Source organism: Carassius gibelio, chromosome B3, assembly GCF_023724105.1.
Source record: "Carassius gibelio isolate Cgi1373 ecotype wild population from Czech Republic chromosome B3, carGib1.2-hapl.c, whole genome shotgun sequence".
In the NCBI taxonomy this organism is placed as follows: domain Eukaryota; kingdom Metazoa; phylum Chordata; class Actinopteri; order Cypriniformes; family Cyprinidae; genus Carassius; species Carassius gibelio.
The window spans coordinates 21,449,068-21,471,231 of NC_068398.1; the positions used below are offsets into that span (position 1 = coordinate 21,449,068).

General features: G+C 37.9%; 2 protein-coding genes across 3 annotated transcripts; both read left to right on the top strand.

The window, feature by feature from the left end:
• Nucleotides 1–5,029: 5,029 nt before the first annotated feature.
• Nucleotides 5,030–8,991, top strand: LOC127953675 (ER membrane protein complex subunit 10). Of its 2 annotated transcripts, XM_052552942.1 has the most exons (8): nt 5,030–5,191; nt 5,383–5,449; nt 5,531–5,643; nt 5,753–5,866; nt 7,000–7,184; nt 7,352–7,445; nt 8,015–8,114; nt 8,697–8,991. In XM_052552942.1, the coding sequence occupies exons 1-7, from the start codon at nt 5,096–5,098 to the stop codon at nt 8,096–8,098; spliced, it is 753 nt and encodes a 250-aa protein (XP_052408902.1). In that variant the 5' UTR covers nt 5,030–5,095; the 3' UTR covers nt 8,099–8,114; nt 8,697–8,991. The 2 variants fall into 2 exon arrangements, with proteins under 2 accessions (XP_052408902.1, XP_052408901.1); XM_052552941.1 differs by lacking the exon at nt 8,015–8,114.
• A 2,466-nt stretch (nt 8,992–11,457) lies between these two features.
• Nucleotides 11,458–21,904, top strand: LOC127953678 (tripartite motif-containing protein 16-like protein). The gene is made up of 5 exons (XM_052552944.1): nt 11,458–12,685; nt 18,458–18,493; nt 19,745–19,807; nt 19,905–20,044; nt 21,100–21,904. The coding sequence occupies exons 1-5, from the start codon at nt 12,631–12,633 to the stop codon at nt 21,508–21,510; spliced, it is 705 nt and encodes a 234-aa protein (XP_052408904.1). The 5' UTR covers nt 11,458–12,630; the 3' UTR covers nt 21,511–21,904.
• The last annotated feature ends 260 nt before the right edge of the window (nt 21,905–22,164 follow it).

Consider the following 22,164-nt stretch of genomic DNA (forward strand, 5'->3'; position numbering starts at 1 on the left):
TAACATTATAACAAACAGGGTGTCTCTGAGTTAATTGGTTATCTTGTTAAGGCGTGCTGTGACACAGGCTATTCGCTAAGGGCATGATATACTTGTAGATATTTTAACTGACAGCCTGTTTGAAGCACTTTACAGTGAAGCTGCTTGACATCTGTGATCATCTATGAAGTGATTCTTACCTAAGAGAGACTTGTCAAGAACAGAATCAGGCTGCTGAAATGCTGTCAGAGGTTAACTACGTTAGATAGGCTGACCTTTGACCTTATAGCTCTCAAACCACTCCTTTCAACAATGTAAGTGCTGACACTCATTCATTCACTCTGACTGTGTTTTACAAATAATAAGGCTAAACATTTTTATGCAACCGGCCCCAGGTTAAATAACTCACCCAAAAACATACATATGTTGAGGCATATAAAAATGAGAAATGTAATCAACATAACTTAACTATAACAAAACTTTAACAGAATGACTTTGCTTATTATAGTATACATTTTTTGAGTGCCAGTTTTATCAACAATTAGTTTTTTTTTTAACTGTTGATATATGGGAGAATAATCAATGAATTTTTAGAAAATTATTGTGTTGTGTGCATTATTTTCTAATAATTCAATAGTCTGTCATAAGTTTTTCAGCTTATACTTCATTCGCCACACCTCAAGAAAGACTGTTCTCATTGTTCGGGGGGTTGTGTTTCAAGACATTCATCAGGTTTTTGTCTTTAAAATGCTATTGAGTGTAGGATTCATTTCTTATGCATCTCATCCAACATCTCTGTTAATTCCAAAATGTCATTTTTGACCAAGCAATGAAGGCTTGAGCCATTGATGGTAATGCAGTTATGCAGTTATTGAAGGGTTAGTTCAATCAAAAATGAAAGTTCTGTCATTAATTACTCATGATATAATTATAACACAAACTAAGATATTTTTGCCTGCATCGACAGCAATGGAACTGCATTGTTCCCAGACCCAGAAAGGTAGTAAGGACACTGGTAAATCAGCCCACATGCCATCAGTGGCTCAACTTCAGTTTTGGGAAGCTACATGAATACTTTTTGTGCACAAAGAAAAACAAAAATAACATAATTTATTCTACAATTCTTCTCCCTGAGTTACAATCTTCCTCCATTTTGGAGAGAACCACAATACATGTGCGCACTTTCCCCAGAACATTATCTATGTGCATTCATTATATAATAAATCATATTTTGGGGCAAAAACAGATAAATAAGTTGTCGTTTTTATCTTGATGTTTACTATATTTATGTCCTTGTTCTTTTGCTGTTCTAGGACTTGTAAGAACTTTTATTAAAATAACAGATATACCTTGGCAAAGTGATATGGACATTTAATGTGGTCAAGACCTGCCCAGAACTACTTAAGCCGTGTGTTTCCCTGAACATAACTGCACACCTTGAAACGTTCGTCAGCCAATCATATTCAAGCATTCAACAGCCCTGTAGTATAAGTTTACGTGAATACACTACCATTCAAATGCTTTATTTAGCAAGGATGGATTACTAAATTAATAGAAAGGGACAGCAAGCATTTACATTGTAAAAAAAAAAAAAAAACCATTTATTTATTTATTCCTATTAATCAAAGACTTTGGGGGAAAGGATCATGGTTTCCATAAACATTAAGCAGAACACTGCTATGTCTTTATTAAAATGATTTCCAAAGGGACATGACACTGAAGACTGCAATGAATGACTGCTGAAAATTCAAATTTGCCATCACAGCATAAATCTACATTTCAAAATATAATAAAATAGAGCATTCATTTTAAATTGTAATAACAATTCAAACATTATGAAAAATTAACACTGTGATTATGGTGTGAAACACGATAAAATCAAAAATACTAAATGTAAAATGGAATGATGAAAAAATGCCCCGTGTATGGTGTACAGATCTCTTTAAAGGCTAAACTGTGGAGATCAGAGTTTAGTCATGCCCCTGGTGCGAAAGCTTGAAGTGTAGAGTTCAGTGACGCTCTATTAAGCTTGACACACCAATAAATGCTTTTTGAAACTTCAATTTGGGGGAGAGAAGACTGGGCAGAGACTGTGCTATTTATAGAAAGTGCAACTTGAGAGGCAGGTGTCAAGTAGAAAGGGAAAAAGAGAAATATTACAGAGGAGACGAGGCAGAAGAGACGCACGTACAAGCACAAGACAACAGACAAGAAACAAGATACTTCATGCTTCATAGAGTGCTAACTTAATTTATTTGATTCAATTACACATAATAAGTGCTTGGGAAAGAAAATATAAATCATATTTCAGAATATATAAGAGCAGAACGACTCTCATCATGAAATGTAAACAGAAAATGTCAATGGCCGAGTAGCACACATGCCTTTACAGTGAGGAGATGGCTAATTATAGTCCTGCGCGAGTGTGGGGCTGTACCATTGTCTGAGGGCGTGCTGACAGACAGCAATGACTAGATGGAAGAGGGATATATTCATTTCAAAGTAGGAATGTCTTGGAAATCACACAGCATGAGTGCATGGAGAACCCAAGCCCTTCTGCTGAAACCGTCTATCAGTCACACAGGCGCTCTTATGTCTTCAGTTATGGAAATGCCAATAGGCCACGCTGTATCACTTACCTCACTGTCATCTGATTAATGTAAATGAAAGGGTGCGAGTGTGTTTGTTTTTCTCCTGCCTTGGATCTTAATGGCAATCCATGGGTCCCGCACTGAGTGGCGCAAATACGTACACTATTGATTGGGGGAAAGAGCGTAAGTTTGATTTACAGTACAATAGGAACAGAACAGTGCAGAACAAAATGAGGTTGTGGAGCACAACAACTGTGTGCTTCTGTAAGTGATTGTAATCGATCTAAGCTAGTGATTACCCTGCGGCCCCGATGGTCCATTCTGGAAGTGCTGTCAATGCAGTTATTATCTTTTAGGTTCACTACAATGACGGATGTTCAGGCAAATAAGTACGTTTTGAGGTGGTTGGGGAACACTGACATTTTTAACACACATAACTTCGGTCATGCCTGTAATGGTTTAAACTGGAAACATTTTATTACATTACATGTCAGACCCAATATCAATAGACAACATCAATAATTAATTATACGGTGGTTATACAGAACATTGCAGCCACTTCTGGCTCTGTGGACTTTTAAGAAATAAACTCTCTTAAAACATTTCTCACACTGTGACTAGTTTATTAAATTATATAAACATGAAAGTCAAACATTTTCATTTCATTTTGCGTACATCACGTATTATATGCCTCATTATATCACAAGCATATTTTCCAGTCTTGACTGACACTTGACTTCTTGGTAACCAAATCCAAGAAGGGGGGGGGGGTTATAGATGTGTAGTAAAAACGTTTTATTGACACTTTCACTAGGAAAAGTTAAAATCTGTGCAATAAAAATCAGGCAGATCATAGACCTTATAAACTATAGGCCTAGCATGCAAAAAAATTGACAGTGAGATGCTAGAATAATACTACTAACTGCAGACAGTCATTTGAGATGAATGGAAAGGTCTTGTAATCAATCAATGCCTGTGACTTGACTCACTCGTGTTCATAACTTGGGCACATTCTCCTGTGTAACTAAACCACTCTCTAGTGTCCAGCTGCAGTCATTACACTTTATTATTCTCTTGTGACAATAGGTAACTTATACTGAAGTTAACCACAGAGAGAACAGAGAGCACATATTTATTGAACTTTCACGTAGCAGCCTTACCTTAAAGATCTCTATCATTGTCAACAATGTGTTTTTGTCTAGTTTGTCCGTTAATGTCTTGAATGGAAATCCTTCTTGGTCTTACAGTGAACCATGTTGATCGCAGACTCGTGATAAATAATCATGAAGTGATATCTAAAATATATATCAAATGTAGATTATAACCTTGGAGAAAAAAAATCCCTCTCATGAACTAAATAATAATAAATAATAATAATAATAATAATAATAATAATAATAATAATAATAATAATGCGAACAGCGACTCCTACTGGTTCAGTGGTTCATGCTGCACGAAATTCAGGTGTATTTTCAGTTTCGTTCACAGAGGGGGCAGTACATCACCTTTTTTTCTGGCCACTAAAATGGCTTTAAAATAACCTAATTTTGTGCAACATTGCAAATAAAACACATAAATCAGCATATTTTTAATTTTGGAGAAAGCCAACGTTGAATAATCTACATGATAACATTAAAAGTTAAATCCAAAATTAACATTTGCAAGCTAATACATTAACTTAATCCAATTTAAAACGAGAACGTGATGAAAAGCACAAAAGACTGAGTCCCGCTATATTGCTCAGGCTGCACTGCAGTGTCTATTCACAGGCGCGATCCCACTACTGATCGGCACGGGGGCTTTGACCTGCTCCGTTTCCGACCTGGGCCGGTGCACCCCTCCTTAGACGACCTGGTGGTCCCGAGCTCCCCCAGGAGCACCATATCGATACCGAACTTAGTGCGGACACCCGATCGGCATAGTCCACTGCAGCCCAGAACCCCTGAGCTCAAGCGGTCCGACAGCCTCAGCCTCCCAGCAGCTTGGATTACAGGCGCGCGCCACTGCGCCCGGCGACGGAGCGAGGCTCTCAGCCGCTCTTCAATCTGCCTGCGCTCTGCGGCGCACAGCGCCCTCTAGCGCTCCACAACACTAACTACCACAGCTCTATCCAATGTTTTTTCTTTCTTTCTTTCTTTCTTTCTTTCTTTCTTTCTTTCTTTCCTTTTTTATATAAGTATTTAAAAATAACATCGATCGAGTGCTAATAGTATAATTATTCTTTCTTTCGTTGAAGGCAAGTTGTGGAGCTTGTTTAGTTGTTTAGTTGTTTTGTTTTTTAGACCTGGCAACTTTTCTCTAACGTTAGTTCATTCTTATGGTTAAAAAAATGGAACAAAGCACCATTATCAGTAAGATATATTAATGATTAAAAATCCCGCATTAAAATTATAATTAATCTGCAATGCATGAATGAACGGCAGACATTCTATCGGCTTTTTAATGTTTTTCACGACTTTTGTTTTGAAACACTGTAACGTTACTTCCGGTACACAGAAGGGAAGTCTTTCGAGGCTTGCGACAAAATGGCCATGAGAAGAGTCTTGTCGCTTATTTTGTCCGTCCTGTCAACTGTGACGCTCTTATGGACACAATCTGGCGAATGCAATAATGGTCGAAGAGTAAGTCCAGTATCTCTGTGAAACCTCACAGTCACGGGATGTGTATTTGCAGTCTTGCGCAGGGAGCTGGTTAGCGTGCTCGGCTGCTGTCTGATCTGAATGAGTGACAGAATGACTGATTGTGAACGTTTTTGTCTGATCTTAGTGTGTGACGGCGACCGATTGTGAACGTTTTTGTTTTTGTGTGCCAGTCAGGAGACGCGGGGGACACTGATCTTAGCGGGTTCTCTGTGCCACTAGAGCACTCATTTGAAGTGGGTGAGTATTAAGGTACTTGATTAATAACCAATGTGTCTCTTCGCAGTTTAGTCACTGTCTGTCTGTCTGTCTTTGTTTCAGATGATGTCCCCAGATTTCGCCTTCGTGGTGCCCTGCAGTTGAAGGGGGGGAAAGAAAATGGTGTGTATCTCTCCCAAAACCAGCTCTCTGAGAAAGACAGGATTACACTTAAGGTGAGAAGAGGAAGTTTGTAGGAAAGTGAGGGTATTAGTGGCTGTCATGTTGAGATGTGTTAAGTGTATCTGCTGTCTGCTGTGGTGTAATATAGTGTGTGTCCCTCAGGATGTGGCAGCAGCTGACGGTCTGTACAGGGTTCGAGTGCCTAGAGTCTCTCTCCAGGTGGATCGACAGACTGAGAGACCGTCTGAAGGGTACCTTACTACATTCGTTAGAGCCGTAAGTCTACCTCCTGCAAATACCAACATCAGATATATTTAATTACAAATGTTTGAGTGTGTGTTTATATCCTCATCCTCATCAAGTTGCTTTGGATAAAAGCATCTGCTAAATGACTAAATGTAACATACACACTCACTAATGTTCAAAAGATCTGGGTCAGTAAGATTTTATTTAAATGAAATCAATACTTTTATCCAGTAAAAGTACATTAAGTTGATCAAAAGTGACAGTAAAGACATTTATAATGTTAAAAAAAAAGTCTATTTCAAATAAAATGCTGTTCTTCTGAACTATGTATTCATCGAAGCAACATGAAAAATTTGTACGTTTCCACAGAAATATTAACAGATGTGACCCTGGAGCACATGGAGTCTTAAGTCGCTTGGGTATATTTTTAGCCATAGCCAAAAAAACATTGTATTGGTCAAAATTATTGATTTTTCTTTCATTTTCAAAAAACATTAGGATATTAAATAAAGATCATGTTCTATGAAGAATTTTTTGAAAATTACCTACATTAAATATATCAAAACTTAATTTTTGATTAGTAAAACGTATAGCTAAGAATTCATTTGGACATCTTCAAAGGTGATTTTCTCAATATTTAGATTTTTTTTTTGCCCCCTCAGTTTCCAGATTTTCAAATAGTTGTATCTCGGACAAATATTGTCCGATCATAACAAACCATACATACATGGAAAGCTGATTTATTTATTTTAATATTTATTATTATTTAAAAAATTACACTTAAGACTGGCTTTGCAGTCCAGGGTCACATGTTAACATTGCATATAATCATTGATAACACTGATAATGATTTTAAAAAGATGTCTTGAGCACCAAATCCACATATTAGCATGATTTCTGAAGGACTGTGTGACACTGAAGAAGAAGAATGAATAAATTAATAAATGACATTTAAAAAAGCTGAAATAGAAAATAATTTTAAATTCCAGTATTTTACAACATTCATGTTTTTACTGTATCTCGCAGCCTTGGTGAGAACAAGGGATGAGTTCTAGTGCGTGTATAAACGTAAATACAAATATTTTTATATAAGTAACATGTAAGCAAAATACTGAAGTTGGGATATTGTTTAGCTATAAATCTGGTCTTGCTTTTCTCCCAAGTGCGCGCTGGTGGAGTCCCACCTCAGTGACGTCATCACCCTTCACACTGATGTCAGCGGATATATCATTGGCATTTCCATAGTAACAATCCCTGGGTCATGTCGTGGGATAGAGGTGGAGGATGAGGTTGACCTGGAAGTCTTTAACACAACAATAAGTGTCGTGGCACCAGTCACTGCACCCGCGTGAGTACAAACACACACACTCTCTCAGACGGCTGCTTCTGATACATATATATTTTTTTATTTCAAGGCACTCTTTGTCCTTAACAGATTAGCTAAACACTACTCTCACAAATTGCATTGTCTGCATATGTTCTGATTACCTGTTTGTCTCTTTGGCTCTGATTTAGACCTGAAACAGCACCCTTCATTGAGAGGATGGAACAGGAAATGGAAAAGAAAGGCAAAAACCCACAAGAGCAGAAATCCTTCTTTGCCAAATATGTGCGTATTTTACATTTTTCAGTATGACGTGCCACATTACGGTTTTCCCAGTCTTAACTTTGGGTTTCTGTTAAGTTCACATAAATAATTGTTTACATTTGACTAATTATTAACGTGATCATTTTTCACACCTACAGTATCTAGGTAGTAAAAGTGCGAAACGTTAATCTCCTCTCATCCTTTATTTCACCTCCTGTCCAAATGAACTCCTGCTAATAGTTTTTTGCTCTACTGTGTCTCTTTAGAATTAGCATATTTGTATATTTAGTGTTTGATTAACCGTTTGTGTTGTGGAACAAGTGGACTGCAGTGCCTAAGCTGACAGTTACTAGGTCTATATGTGTTTGGGTGTTGTATTTTGAGCTAACCGTTATTTGATTTGCTGCTCTGCTCCGTGTTGAAGCTGCTGGTCCGTTCCTCCCAGTCCTGAATACATGCGCCTGTCAGGACTAATGTCCCTCTTTGTGACTGATCTCTTAACTCTCCAGCAGCGTTTGTCGTGCTCGGCTGTTCTGCATTCACTGTGCTGTGACTGTGTTGACTTTGTGCCGGTCTGTGCTGTGTTCCAGTGGTATTTGATTCTGGGAGGTGCAGTGTTCCTCATGGCCACCAGTTCAGCACAGGCCCCACCAGGGGGCGCCCAGCAGAGCTGATTTCCATTCATTTCAAGTACTGAAATCTCATTTTAGTCTACTTGGTTACTCTGTCACTCCAGCTGCATTTCTCAGTGTTGTGTGTGTGTGTGTGTATATGGGCCAGCCCACGCTCCCACATACATACAAACTCAAATCCTCCGTTTCAGCTTGATGTTCAGTTGTTTGTGTGTTTCCTTATGCTTTTTTTGTGCAAGTTTCCTGCTGGGTCATGACCATCAGTGGTGTTTTAATTAATAAGGGACTTATTGTGGCCTCACAATCAGGTTTGCTGGTAATTTTAGCAGATGATTGTAGTCTCAAGCTCAGAGATGTTCATGACCCACACTGCTTGCTTCACTCTTTCCTGTTTTTCAGTCTCATTTCTCTTGATTTCTCCCTCCCAGAGGAAAGTCATTTGTAAGAAGCAGTAAGTGGTGGAGGTTGGACAAAGAGAGCGCAAGGACGGATGAAACTGAAAATGATTTGCTTGGGGAAACCAATTACTTCTGTGGCTTGTAATTGTCTCTGAAAAGGAACCGTCATGTGTTGCATTTTAAACTGTGTACAAATGTGTTCAAACTTTCTGTTGTGTTTTTCTTTTCTCTTTCATCACCAGTGGATGTATATTGTCCCTCTGGTTCTTTTCCTGATGATGTCTGGAGCTCAGGATCAGTCTGGAGGCGGAGCCGGAGGTGGGGCGGCCAATGGCGGAGGACGATGATGACTCCTGTGTTGTACATTATAATTTAAAGCCGATTTTGAGTTCAGGGACATGCATAATGACACATACATTTACAAACAAATGATCGTTCTAATCTAGAAAGATAATGATTGAAGAACTTAACTTATAACTGTATTGTTGGATTGCGTTTTTACTTCTGATTTAATAAAATAGTTTAATGACCGTTGAAGTTGTCAGCATGGTTATTTACAAGTCATGCCATTTATAAATCATACAGGCATTTTCAAACAGGTGATCAGTGGATGGAGAGCATTAAAAGTTCATCTCTTCGTCCTCTTATATGTAGCTCTTAGACTTGTTTCCTGGTCCAGTGCCATTTGAGTTAGCTTGTTTTGAACCATGTTGATGCTGGTAATACCACACCTCTCTGCACCTCGATGCCAGAGCTACTCCTCTACTGTAAACCAAATGTCTCTTCATCATTGTTATGGTAAAAGCTCTATACTAAACTAGCATAAACGAAAACATTCCCACAGGGAAAATTCAGTCATTAGCTTTGCAAAATAAAGCAGATCAATCAATCAATCTGTTTTGTACAGCTAAAAAGCCAGACCCATCAAATTTAAAAATGACCACATCTGCTCTTACAGTGAAAATAAGGTGGATACTGCTTTTTAAACCCATTTGATTGCCTGAGACTGATGTATTGAGCTTGGCTTTGAAAAAAAAAAAAAAATTTACTGTTTGAAAGTGAAGTTACAATTTACATTAGGCCTATAATTAAAAAGTTTGAGGCCAGTAAGATTATTATTATTTTTTTAAAGAAATTAATACTTTAATTAATTTCATCAAAAGTAAACATTTATTTTGAGATTATTAAGATATTTTTTGTTTCATAAATGCTGGTTATTTGAACTTTGTATCAAAGAATCAATTTCCACAAAAAGAAATTGAGGAGCACAACTTTTTTCAGTTGGTTTCTTGAGAAGCAGCTTGTCAGCTTATTAGAGTGATTTCTGAAGGATCATGTGACACTGAAGAGTGAAGTGATGGATGCTTTGCCATCACAGAAATAAATTACATTTTACAATATATGCAAATAGAAAACCGTAGGATAAGATCTTGACATGGAAGATTGGTCACCAGCAAATTAAAACATTTTTGTTTTCAACCATTATTTAGTATTATTTTTATTGCGATTCAGAAAAAAATCTCAGTTTACGGCCACAGTTGGTTATTAATCATAAAAGCTTGATTTCGACAGAAATGGCTTTTAGAGATTTTGTCTATCCTGCTTCACAAGATGTTGCTAATCATACAGCTATTAGTGTGTGTGCTGTAAACCGAAGCGAACTTGGGGAGAGAATGTTCTAGACCGGCTCGTGCAGACCTGTGGCTATCTTTGTCATCTGTCAGTCATTCTCAGCTCGTTGGTCTGTTTGTCTTGGGCCCGCTCGTGTGTAGCTTTGGCAGTGTGTGGTAAATCTGGATCTTACGAGGCTCAGTGTTGACAACACTCTGTTGTGTTCCCCTAAACCCTTGACCACGCCACCCACCCAACCCGTGTTCTCTGAAAGATTTTGTCGTCAGCTACAAGTCAATGACCTCAATCAATCACAGTTTCAGGCCAAAGTCAATGTCACGGTTAAACTCTAAAGCAAGGAAGAGAGAGCTTGAATGAATTTCAAAGTCATTTGGAAGTAAAAGGATCTGCTGGTATGTAAAGGTCTGGCACATTTGTGCTTACAGGCCTCTGTAAACAGCTCTGGTGGGCTAAAATGTACCAGGGCAAAGGACAACACAGCAGGAGATGTATATTTGTTTCTACCGTTCTAGCTGTGTTAAGCTAATGACAAGTAAAAAAAAAAAAAAAAAAAAAAAAAAAGTGTACATCGGACTTCACAAATCTCAAGAGTTTATACCTCTGTACATTTTTGGTGTCAGGTGATTTTCTTTACATAGAGATCCAATTCAGTGCAGAACTATCATCGCAGCTCTGATGAATGTGTGGATACCAAGAAGCACATGGTTGAAACTGAGACAGAACAGAGGTGTGTGTGTGCCATGGTAAGTGCATTTCTTTCTCGCACACTCTGTCGCTCTTCGCCCGCCGCTGTGTTTTTCCAAACCACCAAAGAAAGACTCAAAAAGCACAAATAAGAGAAACAGAAACAAAATATGACATGCTACTTTAGCTAGTTTAGCCTAATTCGTATTGTGTTTAGGACACCAAACATCTGCAAATTAAGACTGAAATTTGAATGTTTTTCAAGAGATACATGGTGTGTCACAACTGATCCTCAAACCCAATCCACTTCATTTGGGTCCACGAGAAGAACTGCATGACATATGAGACTAACGCAATACTTATTGCAGGAAAAGGAAACAGAAACATCTGTTTTGGAGAGACCTCTGTCAGTGGACAGTCATAAATCTCACATCCTCTCACTATGTGACCAGTTGTGTCACAATTACTACCTGTTACTCAGAGTACACCTGCCAGGGATGCCAGTGTGATTTAAAAATATTCTATCTATGCATATAGACCAATATGTATCATGATGTGATATTAGTATTGTTATGATTACTATTATCACTGCCCGTAATTTACGTAATGTTTTAGTCTGTTGTACATAAATCACAGGTAACTAGCATCAAACAAGTGAAATAAGCAATGCAGATAGTCTGATTTGATTTATGCAGAACAGACTAGCACACAAACATTGTCAAACCATGTGCAGGTTAGCCTACAAATCATTGTCATTCCGCCGATGCTATTTCGGAGGGTAGCATAGGGTGTCTATTAAAACATCCTATACATTCACAAAACCACACAATGCTCTGTATTTTATCTAAACATAGCGTACAGTTGCCACCTATTAAAATTCCACCGCTATAAGTTACAAAGCGCGAGAAGCTAATGAAACCGAGCGCTCCGTGGAAGGAAAGCTGTTCCTCATTAAAGAGAGGACAGAGGTGCTAAGAGGAAGAGTGTGAAAAGAATGAGTGTCTGAGGGATGAGGAATACAGCTGTCTCGTTTATCAGGAATGAAGACAGGCCAGATAATGACGCTTTGAGATGAAGAAATGTCTCCCATTACTGAGTGATAACGTCTTGAAATGCAGTTCAGTGGATCCACCTCAGATTAGTACAGCTTTATTGTTTTTCCAATCTGTCAGTTTGAGTAAGAAACCAATGCTATTGTCATTTCGGGAGGCATCATGAGCTTTAATGTGAGGTTTTCCACAACTATACTCTCAGTTTCTGTAAATTATTCATGAGGGGAAATTTTCTTAAATAATAGGCTCCCTTCTGGTCCATTTGCAAAGTCAAAATGTTCTGATACCGTATTAGCGAAGTAGCTGTGGATACGTAACATTTCCCGCAACGTAAACAAAAAACCTCTTTGGTTGCTTGTGAAGATGTCCTTCAGACATGACAGTAATGTGAGTGCAATGTCAGACCTCGGAACTCGGAGGTTAAAGAACCTATTCTGTCTTCTCCTGGTGTAAACAAACTCTTTCTCAATGTTGTGTACTAAACACTTTTCAGTTGAATAAACTAAAATGCCCTGCTGTTTTGCACTCTGCACCTATACGTATCGGTCCATCATGGCATTGAATATCTAGATTCACAATCATAACTGTGTGCGGTCCTGCTGTATATTCTTTTATTGACTCATCTGATGGTAACATGTGAATGCTTTAGGTAACAGGATGGACCTCATGATCAGCACCTCGACCACCTACAGACCCCCTCCCCTCCCCTTCGGCAGTGTCTTTTCCTCCCCCTTTTTCACAGAGTAAATAAGAAGGGAACCCAGAGTCAGCGAGACTCGGAGTCGAAAGACACTCATCCAGCCCTGCAATGCCCAGTAGTACCCCAAGCACCAACGGAATCATGCCAGAAGTAAAGAAAGCAGGTAAGGGCTGCTCTCATTTCCTCACCTATATCAGTGCATTAACAGCAGAGCAGGTTCATCTGTGTGCCAGGATGCATTCACTGTAGCTAAGATCTGTAACTTGCTACCAATGCATCCCTGGATGTTGCTTTATATTTGTAATAATCTGGCACTGACAAATATGCTAAATAAGTACAACTACAGCATCTTTTAAAACAGTTATTATGTTTTTGTACATTAACTTTTGCAAAGACATGCAAGGCGATAAAATTGACAGAGAAAACTCACATTGTAAAAAAATTAAATAAAAATAAAATGGTACATAGAAATAAAAAAAGGAAAGACAAAATAAAAAATAATACATAGAAAAATAGCAAATCTATGCAAGAGAAGAAAAAACTAAGTCTGTAGTTATGGTATTATTATATTTAATTTAAATAAGTCTGTAAATAAATGACAAGGTAAAATGAACATTAAAACACCTTCAATTTTACAAAAAATATTATTATTATTATATTTGATAAACTTTATTTAATTTAATTTTCATAAATATTTTGCTGTATGTATAAATATAAATATTTGTATTTTATTTAAAATAGTTTTTCTCATTGTCATCTTGGAATTACACAAAATAAAAAACTGCAGCAATAGTAGATATGAATGCATGCTGCTTGTGGTACTTAGACGGACATGTGCATCTGGAAAACAAAGGAAAATACTGTGTGTGTGTGTGTGTGTGTGTGTGTGTGTGCGTGTGTGTGTGTGTGTGTGTGTGTGTGTGTCTAAAATGTAATAAATAATTCATCTTGTGGTATGCACCTGGTGATGCAACCAGACGTCTTTCCTCCAGTATTTACAGTGCTGGTGACAGTACACAAACTAAAAGTGTCACCACAATGCTGACTTGATTGAGGGTTATTCTGACAGTTTGTGTGAGTTGCACATACTCTGAGACAGCCCGGATCAAAGCTACACAGGAAAGACTAATGAGCGACAGCATGAGAAGAGGGCACCTTGAACATTATTATCATACTGTTACTCTCCAGGCTCTTGTGCTCAGCTTAACATCTCACAGGAAAATAATAATAGTCTTAACAGTGACAAAGAGTTTAGCAGCTGCTCTTCTCAATCTATTGACAACAAATGATTATAAGAGGAGGGATGGCCATACAAGACCTTGTACACTCCCTCCAGCCTGCATATATTTTAAGGTAAGCATGTTGTCAAAAATCCTCTAGACTTACATACTATTTTAAGTACGTTAAAGAGGTCAAATGCAAACATATGCACACATATGGAAGGCGTTATACATAGCTGTGCCTTACTCAGCATTTAAATATTTGTAATTATAATAGAAAGGTACATTGTGTATGCCCGCCACTACAAGTAAATATTTTAAAATGTTTCCAAATTCAATATGACACATTAAGATTGACATACAAGTGAAATGACCAGCATTCATCAGATGAATCTTCTTCCAGGTGTTAATATAGCTGTGTGGTACCTCTTTCACCCTTCTACTTTCACATGTTGACCTCATCTGTCATCTCAACAACTCTCTCACCTTCTCTCTCACTCTCGCTCTCAATTTCATTTCAGTTTAAGTTTTTTTTCATTGGTAATAGAATAGAATAGAATATGTTTTTCAATAACCTTGTTAGGACCCTCTTGCACCTCATTAAAAGATGAAAAGAGGCCCCTGCTGGTTTCTGATGAACTTATCAATGATGACATGCCGCCTTCTTGATCACGGGGTAATGAAGTGTAAAACTCTCCACTGTAACTCATCTCCACAGCTCTACAGTCCTTGTTTTATTTATGCCCTCTGAGATTTAGATCTGACTCAGTGAGCATGGCAGTAAACCTGGCAAGTTTAGCGTGGTGCACCGTGAGTGTGTAATTCTCAGCAGTCTAAGTCAGCATGGAAACCAACTCAATCACTGTTCAGAGAGATCCGATCTAACCAATATCCGAGAAGGTCTCTTATCCGAGCGGGTTGAATGTCTTTCCCAGGACTGTGATGGGTCACACCTCTGAATTCTCCCTTTACAGACATGAATCCCTCTATTTGTGCATCTGTCTGTTCATGTTATTTTCCATCGGGCCTGTTTCAAGTAAGCGATCAACAGAGGGCCGGCACGCGGCATGTGCTTTTCAACACTTTGGGGGCCACAAGATCATATCCATCGCCTTCCCTTCCAAATCATCATGCATAGCGTCTCCTTGATCCAGCCACCAAATATGAACCATACTAGCGTGCCCATAGCATGGCAGGGGTTGGCAAGGCACACCACAGACGTGTCCAACACAAACAGCTTGCTCTGCACTGTCATCACCAGCGAAATACACCAAAGCCCAGCAAAGACCCTGAGGTCATCAACATAACTGCTGATGCTAAAAAGAGCTGAAGTTCAAAGTTACTCAATAGCAGATGGTTCTTCCAGTTGATAGGATGCCACTTTTATTGATATGATTTGATAAAAGCTGACCATATTTATGCCTGGTTTCACAGACGGTGCTTAGACTAAACCAGGATTAAGCCATAGCTCAATTTGGACATTGAAGTCATTTTTATAAACGTGCCTTAGGAAAAAAAACATTACTGGGTCCATCTTGAGACAAAACAAAGGCACTGATATATTTTAAGATCAGTTCAGTTGAAACCACTCAGACTTAGTCTGGAACTGGGCTTAAGCCTTGTCTGTGTAACTGTTGGTTAATGTTTAGGTTATAAATTATAATGTGGAAACAAAATATAATATGGATTTCCCACAGTGCCATGCTCACGGTTTCCAAATTGGTGAATGATGTGACCTTTTCAAACACTTGATTCAGCCCATAATCACAATGGTAAAAATAAAGAAATAAAGAAATAAATAGTCTTATTTTCCATTAAAAACTTATTCTTAAAATTAATTTCTTAAGAAGCATGTTTTTGCAAGAAAATACAACTTTGTTTTAGAGAATATAAACTTTTAGAGAATTATATACATAAAAATGTGAAAGCTATTTATTTACATACTGATTAAATAATGTTTAAGCATAAACCTCACTATATTTTGATAAATGTATGTTGTTTGTAAAATGAACCGTTGTTTAATAAATGTAATATTTAAAAAAATTAAAATGAATTTATCTTGTTTTAAAAGTCTAGGCTTAAGAAAGGTCTGTTAATGCAAAATAATTTTACATATTTATTTTTCATAGGTTTTTTCCCTTTTTAAATGCTTGCATTGGGTTGTCTATAAATTTGACAGATAATGTCCGGACAAAAAATTACCAGTAGCTCTTGTTTTGCTACTAATTTTCGGAGTGTGTTAAGAATGTCATTATTTTTATTGATTTTTTTTTTCATGGAAAACAAGACAAAAATGACCATAAATAAATAGTTATTATTATTTGCAGTACTCATCACCTTCTCATGTCTTCTGAATCTGCCATCAGACTTTTGCAATTTTGTGTTGGGATGTACGTGACCGAGGCTTTGTGAATGATCCCTTATTGGACATTGGGGATTTTGAAACGGGGCTTTCACCAGGACCCCCTCCATGGACCTCTTGTTTACAGCATTCTTCAATCACCACTTACAAAACACCAGGGCTGAATCTCACACCAGGGAGAAAATCTTGACTTGAAGAGCTGTCAGTGTGGCTCCAGACTGCGTGAACACAGACTCCACATCCGACATTTTTAGATCTTTCTGATTTGTTTTATTTTGGAGCTCTGCTTCATGACCATGGCTGTTCTGCTCGGCCCCTCCCTCCTGTTCTTCCTGACTCCCTCCATACCAGCCCCTATAAGGCAGAGGTCCCGAAGAGAGGGTGAAACAGGCTCTGACTGATGGAGTGACCTGTCAGCAGCAGTTGCTAATCTCTAGCCCTGATCCCTTTACCACCTCAGTTCCCTTCGCTCTGTCCCATCCATGCCTCTATAACTCCCTCTTTAAGTCCCCAGCACCTGATGGAGTTTCTATGTGAACCAGGATTATATCTAAGCTTTCACTGCAGAAAGATTAATGACTTTTTTTTCCATTATCTTCCATCTGGATGAACTTGTATCTCATAACTGGCCTATAAGGGTTTTCCTGTCGTAATGTGTGGAGAGCTTGAGTGTCTCTCAGAAAAAAAGAGTTGATATCCTGAGGTACAAAGGTCAGAAGTTACATCGTTATACCTTATTTTACTCTAAATGGTACATACAGTATTAGTGGTTCAAAAGTACATATTAGTATCCAAAGTGTGCATATTAGTACCTTTTGAAAGGGGGTTGCTGCAGTGACAGTTTGTGACAGTGTATGACATATTAAATTATAGATTATAGGGACGATGATGATGATGATGATGACCTCTAAACAATCTGTTCTCAGTGATTGTCAGCAAGACCACACGCAGCGCTGGGGTTCTTGAACAGGTGTACAGAAGTCCCCGTCCTATATGTGCAGAAACACAGCTGACCCGATCACTTAGAGGTGACCCATTATAGTGATGTCAGTCACCCCTGTCCCCTCCCACCGCCCGAACCGTGCAGCCAATCGAAACAGAGTCTCAAGTCCAAACCGCTTTCACCATCCTCGCAGGCTTGCTTAAACGTGACTGAGGAATCACTGACAGCATTTCTTTTTTTTTTTTCTTTTTTTTGCTGATGGTATCTTATATCACTGAAATGTGAGACAAAAATCTTCATGGAGTAAATTTTAGACTTTTTTCCCCCAATCAGCTGACAAAAGAACCTTACACTGAAAAAAAAAAAAAAAAAATATATATATATATATATATATATATATATATATATATATATATATATAAATAATACAAATGTACAGACATTTTTCAACATTTCACACTTAATAAAAGTATATCACTGCAATTAAACAAAATAGACTTCTATATTATCCAAATATTTCAACATAAAATCTATTTTTGTGGTGATATATATTTATTATCTGAAAACATATTATGCAGTGTTACAGTGTTATGCAGTGTAACTATTAAATATTTAAATGAAAAACAACATAAAACATAGTCTTTATTGAGGAATGCTTCTTGAGGGACTCAAACCAGCAACCTTTCCTTTTCAGCCCTGATTTTATGCCACTCCCACACTCTGTTTGCAGGATATTATGTGACCTTTTCCCTCTTTGCCACTAATCTGCTGCTGCAATTCACATCCAATTCACACTTAAACTGACAAAAATTGTACCAATGCACTTAATGCCACTGATAATTCTGATAACCCAAGGGAGCAGCTAATATTACTGTCCACATGAACAAAAGAAGGCAAAAGAAATGTGTGAGCTCTGATACACGAGCCAGAGGATTGCAGATGGCTTTCTCAGAAGGTGCTTGAGAAAATCAACAGTAACGAGAAAAGTGTTAAACCTGCATCCCAGTGCTGGACATAAACATGCCAACACCACTAACACCATGGAAATGAAGTGCGGCAGAAAGAAAAAATGTATTCTTGGAAACTGCTGTCAGAGCCTATGATGTGTGTCCATGGTGAATGTAAGTTTAGGCCTAGCATGCTTCTTAGACGTAACATAACCCCTGACAGGCATGGGTAAACTATATGATTCAGTGCTAACAACAGTGGGGGTAGATGAATGGCATACCGCAGGGTGATATATTGCACGGGAGAGGTAAGGAAGGAGGATCAGAAAAGCAGTGTAAGGAAAGGGAAGACTCTAGAATGCTTGTGTAGCGTCAATATCATTTCCAAACCGCCAGTGCTTTCGCTTAAAATGGCTTGCTGGTAACCTCTGATTTTAATTGACGTGCGTTCTCACCCTTACAGGAAGAAAAGGATCAAGGGCACAAGCCAACCCTGCAGGTAACTGTCAAGTATGCAATGCTGTTTTCACTGTCTTAACCAGAACGTCCCCTTTTTCTCCAGCTGCTCTCCAAAACCCCACTGTCCAGAAACATTGTTTAAAGTGACACACTGTCCAACAGAGACAGTTACAGCCTCCCCTGAGCCCACTGAGCATACAGTGGCTGATAGAGAATGAATGGGGAAAATTCGACTGGCCTATTGCATTGTTCACGTGATATTTTTGAGTGCAACCCCTCATCCACAAACTGGACTGAATAAATAATGGTGTTAACAGGGAGACTGATTACATAACTCTCCCACTTTGATATCACTGCTTTAGGGCATGTAATTGAAAACATCATCTGTGAGGATTTTTTTAATCATCAATTAGTTTGGTGAATTCAAATCTCTGTTTCTGAGACCATCATGACTCCTCCAGTGTATATCAAATACAGATGATATATAAAGGCTAAATGCATGTGAAATATGAAATGTATTGCTGCATTTGGATATCTTTTTTGAATGTAAGAATGCTTATAAAGCACTTACTTGATAAAAAAAATAAACTGTGTAATAAAAAGAACAATAATCACATTGTTAATAATTGTATTAGCCTAGTTGTTGTTAAAATGTAATTTATTAACCTGAAAAATGTGTCAGCTGGAAACAGGGATTTACATAAATAAATAATAACAATAAAGCAATCATTACACTATTAAAAACAACCATTAGAATAAATGTAATGTTTAGCATTTTACATTTATTCCTAAATATTAGTTTATTAAGAACGAGGTAACAGTTTTCAGATTGTGTGCATATTTTATCTGTGAACTGAATTAGTTTTGAAAATTGTCACATGAGCTCGGTGAACACTGCAGGTGTCATGATGATCACGGACACAGAGGTGTATCTACCTTTAATTTCACCTTGTTTAATGCCTAATGAAACCGCCTCGGATCATTATCAACAAGTCATTTAAGGTTTGGAGAACATACTGGTCTTATAATAGAACAGACACTTATAATCAGACCAAAACAGCACGCAAATCTGACAAAAAAATAAAACATTGTGATCATTACCATGACTTTTTCAAGGAGAGTTCTGCTGTCTTTACGTCTCACTGTCTTAATAGTGTTAATGGGAGAGGATCATAATACAATGGACATCACATGAAGCTTGGGCCTCCATTAGACAGCTGATATTTAAATATATGCAGTCATGGTATAAAATAAAATGACCTGTTTCTCTTTCTTTTTCCTTCCATGACAGAAAAGGCACCACCATATGACCCCAACATCCCTGAACCCAATACTAGAGCTGAGCTGATCAAATGTACGCAGGAACATTACAGGAATTGACTTGTTTTTATGCTTTTTATATAGTATAATTGAATATGCCCCTGACCCCTGAAATGTTATTTCTCTCTCAGACTGGATCAATCTCTCTCTGGATGACAGAACTGCTCAGAAAATGTTGTGGCTCTCAGAAGGTGGAGCCAAAGTGTCACGTATGTCAGAGGAAGTGTGTCCTGTTCTAGACAGGCCAGAAAGATATGAACATTCACCACAGGTGTGTAAGGGAGTCTCTCAGTCTGTCTCTGCTTCTTTTGTTCTGTTGTGCGATTTATAAAAATCCCTTTTTTGTGCAGGTCACGTAAATCTTCTGTTTAGTGGCTATTATCTTCTTAATTATGTTTTTAAGGCTTAGTCATGCAAACAATTTGCAAAAATTTCATCATTTACTCATCCTCATGTTTTTCCAAAGATTTTTAGTTTTCAGAAATTTTTTTTTATTCTCATATTTTTTTTTCTTTGATTGACAGTTTTTACGTTTTATAAAAATTAACATTAGCAAGCTTCAAAAATTGCATTAAGAAATCAAAAAAATAATCTATATAAATCTATATGAGTGAATCCAAGTCTTCTCAAGAGGCATGATTGTTTTATATGATGGACATATTTGATTTAGGCATTTATTCACACATGAGCACAGATTAAAAAAGCACGAACGCCATATTTATGACATTAATTTCAATTATGACATGCTAGGTCATGATTGAGATTAATAAAAAGTGTTATGATATTCTAAATTAATCATAAGACAAAATAATTACAACACATTTAATGTCAGTTTGGATCTCATGATTATTATTTAGTATTTAATTGTTTCGTTGTTGTCATAATGACTTGTCAGATCAACTTTTGTGATGTTTTTTTTAATTATCATTTACTTTTCATGTCGTAATTATGACTTTCTATCTCATAATTTCAACCTTTTGTGTCATAACACATCTCACATTTTGTCATAATAATGCTTATCTCATATTTTTCAGCATTGTATTTGTATGTGGCGGAAATGGGCTTTCATAGTTCCATGTATGTGATTGTATTGCTTCATGAAAAAAATCATTAGTCTAATATTTCAATGAATCCGCTGATACGGTTCACAAAACTAGTCTGAATGATTCATTCACTCTCAAGTTCAACTCAAAAGGACAGCTATGCAGGTTTGAAATGACATGAGGGTGAGTATATGACAGAATGTAATGTGTATGTGACTGTTATGTCAACATGTAGTAACCATGCAACTGCTGGGAGGGTAACTTTCCCAATATCCTCCTGAAGGTGCTGTGTAAGGAGGGTCTTCTGGGCAGTCGTGGGTACTGGGAGGTGGACTGCGAGGGCTGGGTGGTGATTGGGGCAGCGTGTGAAAGCGCTGGGCGGAAAGCTAAGGATGGCCAGTGTGGGCTGGGAGAGAACGACCTGTCATGGGGTGTGGGCTGGGCCGGATCCTGCTACCATGTCTGGCACAACGGCGTGAACATCGAATTCCAGGCTCCCCTCTGTCCCACCATCGGCATCTACGCTGACCAGCCAGCGGGCATCATCAAGTTTTTCCTAGTCGAAGATGGAGAGAACGGCTCCAAGGAGGTCAGACTGATTCATCGGTTTGCAACCACTTTCAAGGAGAAGCTCTTCCCTGGTTTCTGGGTGGGCAGGAACTCCTTCTGCTGGATCCGAAAGAAGGATCAGTAGGGGGTGAATGCATGAAGAGAAGGAGGGGTTGGGAGGAAACAGGGTAAGGGTGATGTAAGAAAAAGGAGAAGAAAGTTTGAGAAGGAACCATTGGTAGCGAGAAAGATACAAAAAAAGTTCTGTAATAACATAATGCTAAAACTGTCAATGGAGACTTGCATTCTAAACCTGAATCTGCCTGTAAGTAAGTAACCACTAGGTTGATGCTAAATGTAGTGTTTTAGTATTTAACCAGCAACTGAATTGGTGTAGCATTCATCTTTATACTAATTATTTTGAATATTCACTGTATTAAAATTTTATATTCCATGTGATGGCAAATGCAGATACTGTAGGACATATTTATCTCTGTGGTCTAATAAACGAGATCAAAATAATAATGATGTGTGATATATGAATGGTGTGGTGTGTTTTTATTGCTGGGACGTCTTTAAAAGCTATAGTAAAGTTCTTGGGGGGATAATCAAGGGGTCAGTGTTTATCTGGTTAGTGTGACCCAGTTCACAAAGCTTTTCTCTACTGACAGTTTTGCAAAAAAAAAAAAAATTGTTTAATATAAAAAATGTTAGACCTTTTCTCTGAGGGCTTTTGAAAGCATTTTTACAGATTTTACTCGCTCAGGTGCTGCGTAAATAACGTTGTTGTTTTTTAATT

Excerpts from the sequence above, each read along its gene's own strand:
- LOC127953675 (XM_052552941.1), top strand. The coding sequence starts at position 5,096 with ATGGCCATGAGAAGAGTCTTGTCGCTTATTTTGTCCGTCCTGTCAACT. Across the intron at positions 5,192-5,382 it reads AATGCAATAATGGTCGAAGA|TCAGGAGACGCGGGGGACAC; the intron begins GTAAGTCCAGTA and ends TTTGTGTGCCAG. Across the intron at positions 5,450-5,530 it reads AGAGCACTCATTTGAAGTGG|ATGATGTCCCCAGATTTCGC; the intron begins GTGAGTATTAAG and ends TCTTTGTTTCAG.
- LOC127953678 (XM_052552944.1), top strand. The coding sequence starts at position 12,631 with ATGCCCAGTAGTACCCCAAGCACCAACGGAATCATGCCAGAAGTAAAG. Across the intron at positions 12,686-18,457 it reads GCCAGAAGTAAAGAAAGCAG|GAAGAAAAGGATCAAGGGCA; the intron begins GTAAGGGCTGCT and ends TCACCCTTACAG. Across the intron at positions 20,045-21,099 it reads GATATGAACATTCACCACAG|GTGCTGTGTAAGGAGGGTCT; the intron begins GTGTGTAAGGGA and ends ATCCTCCTGAAG.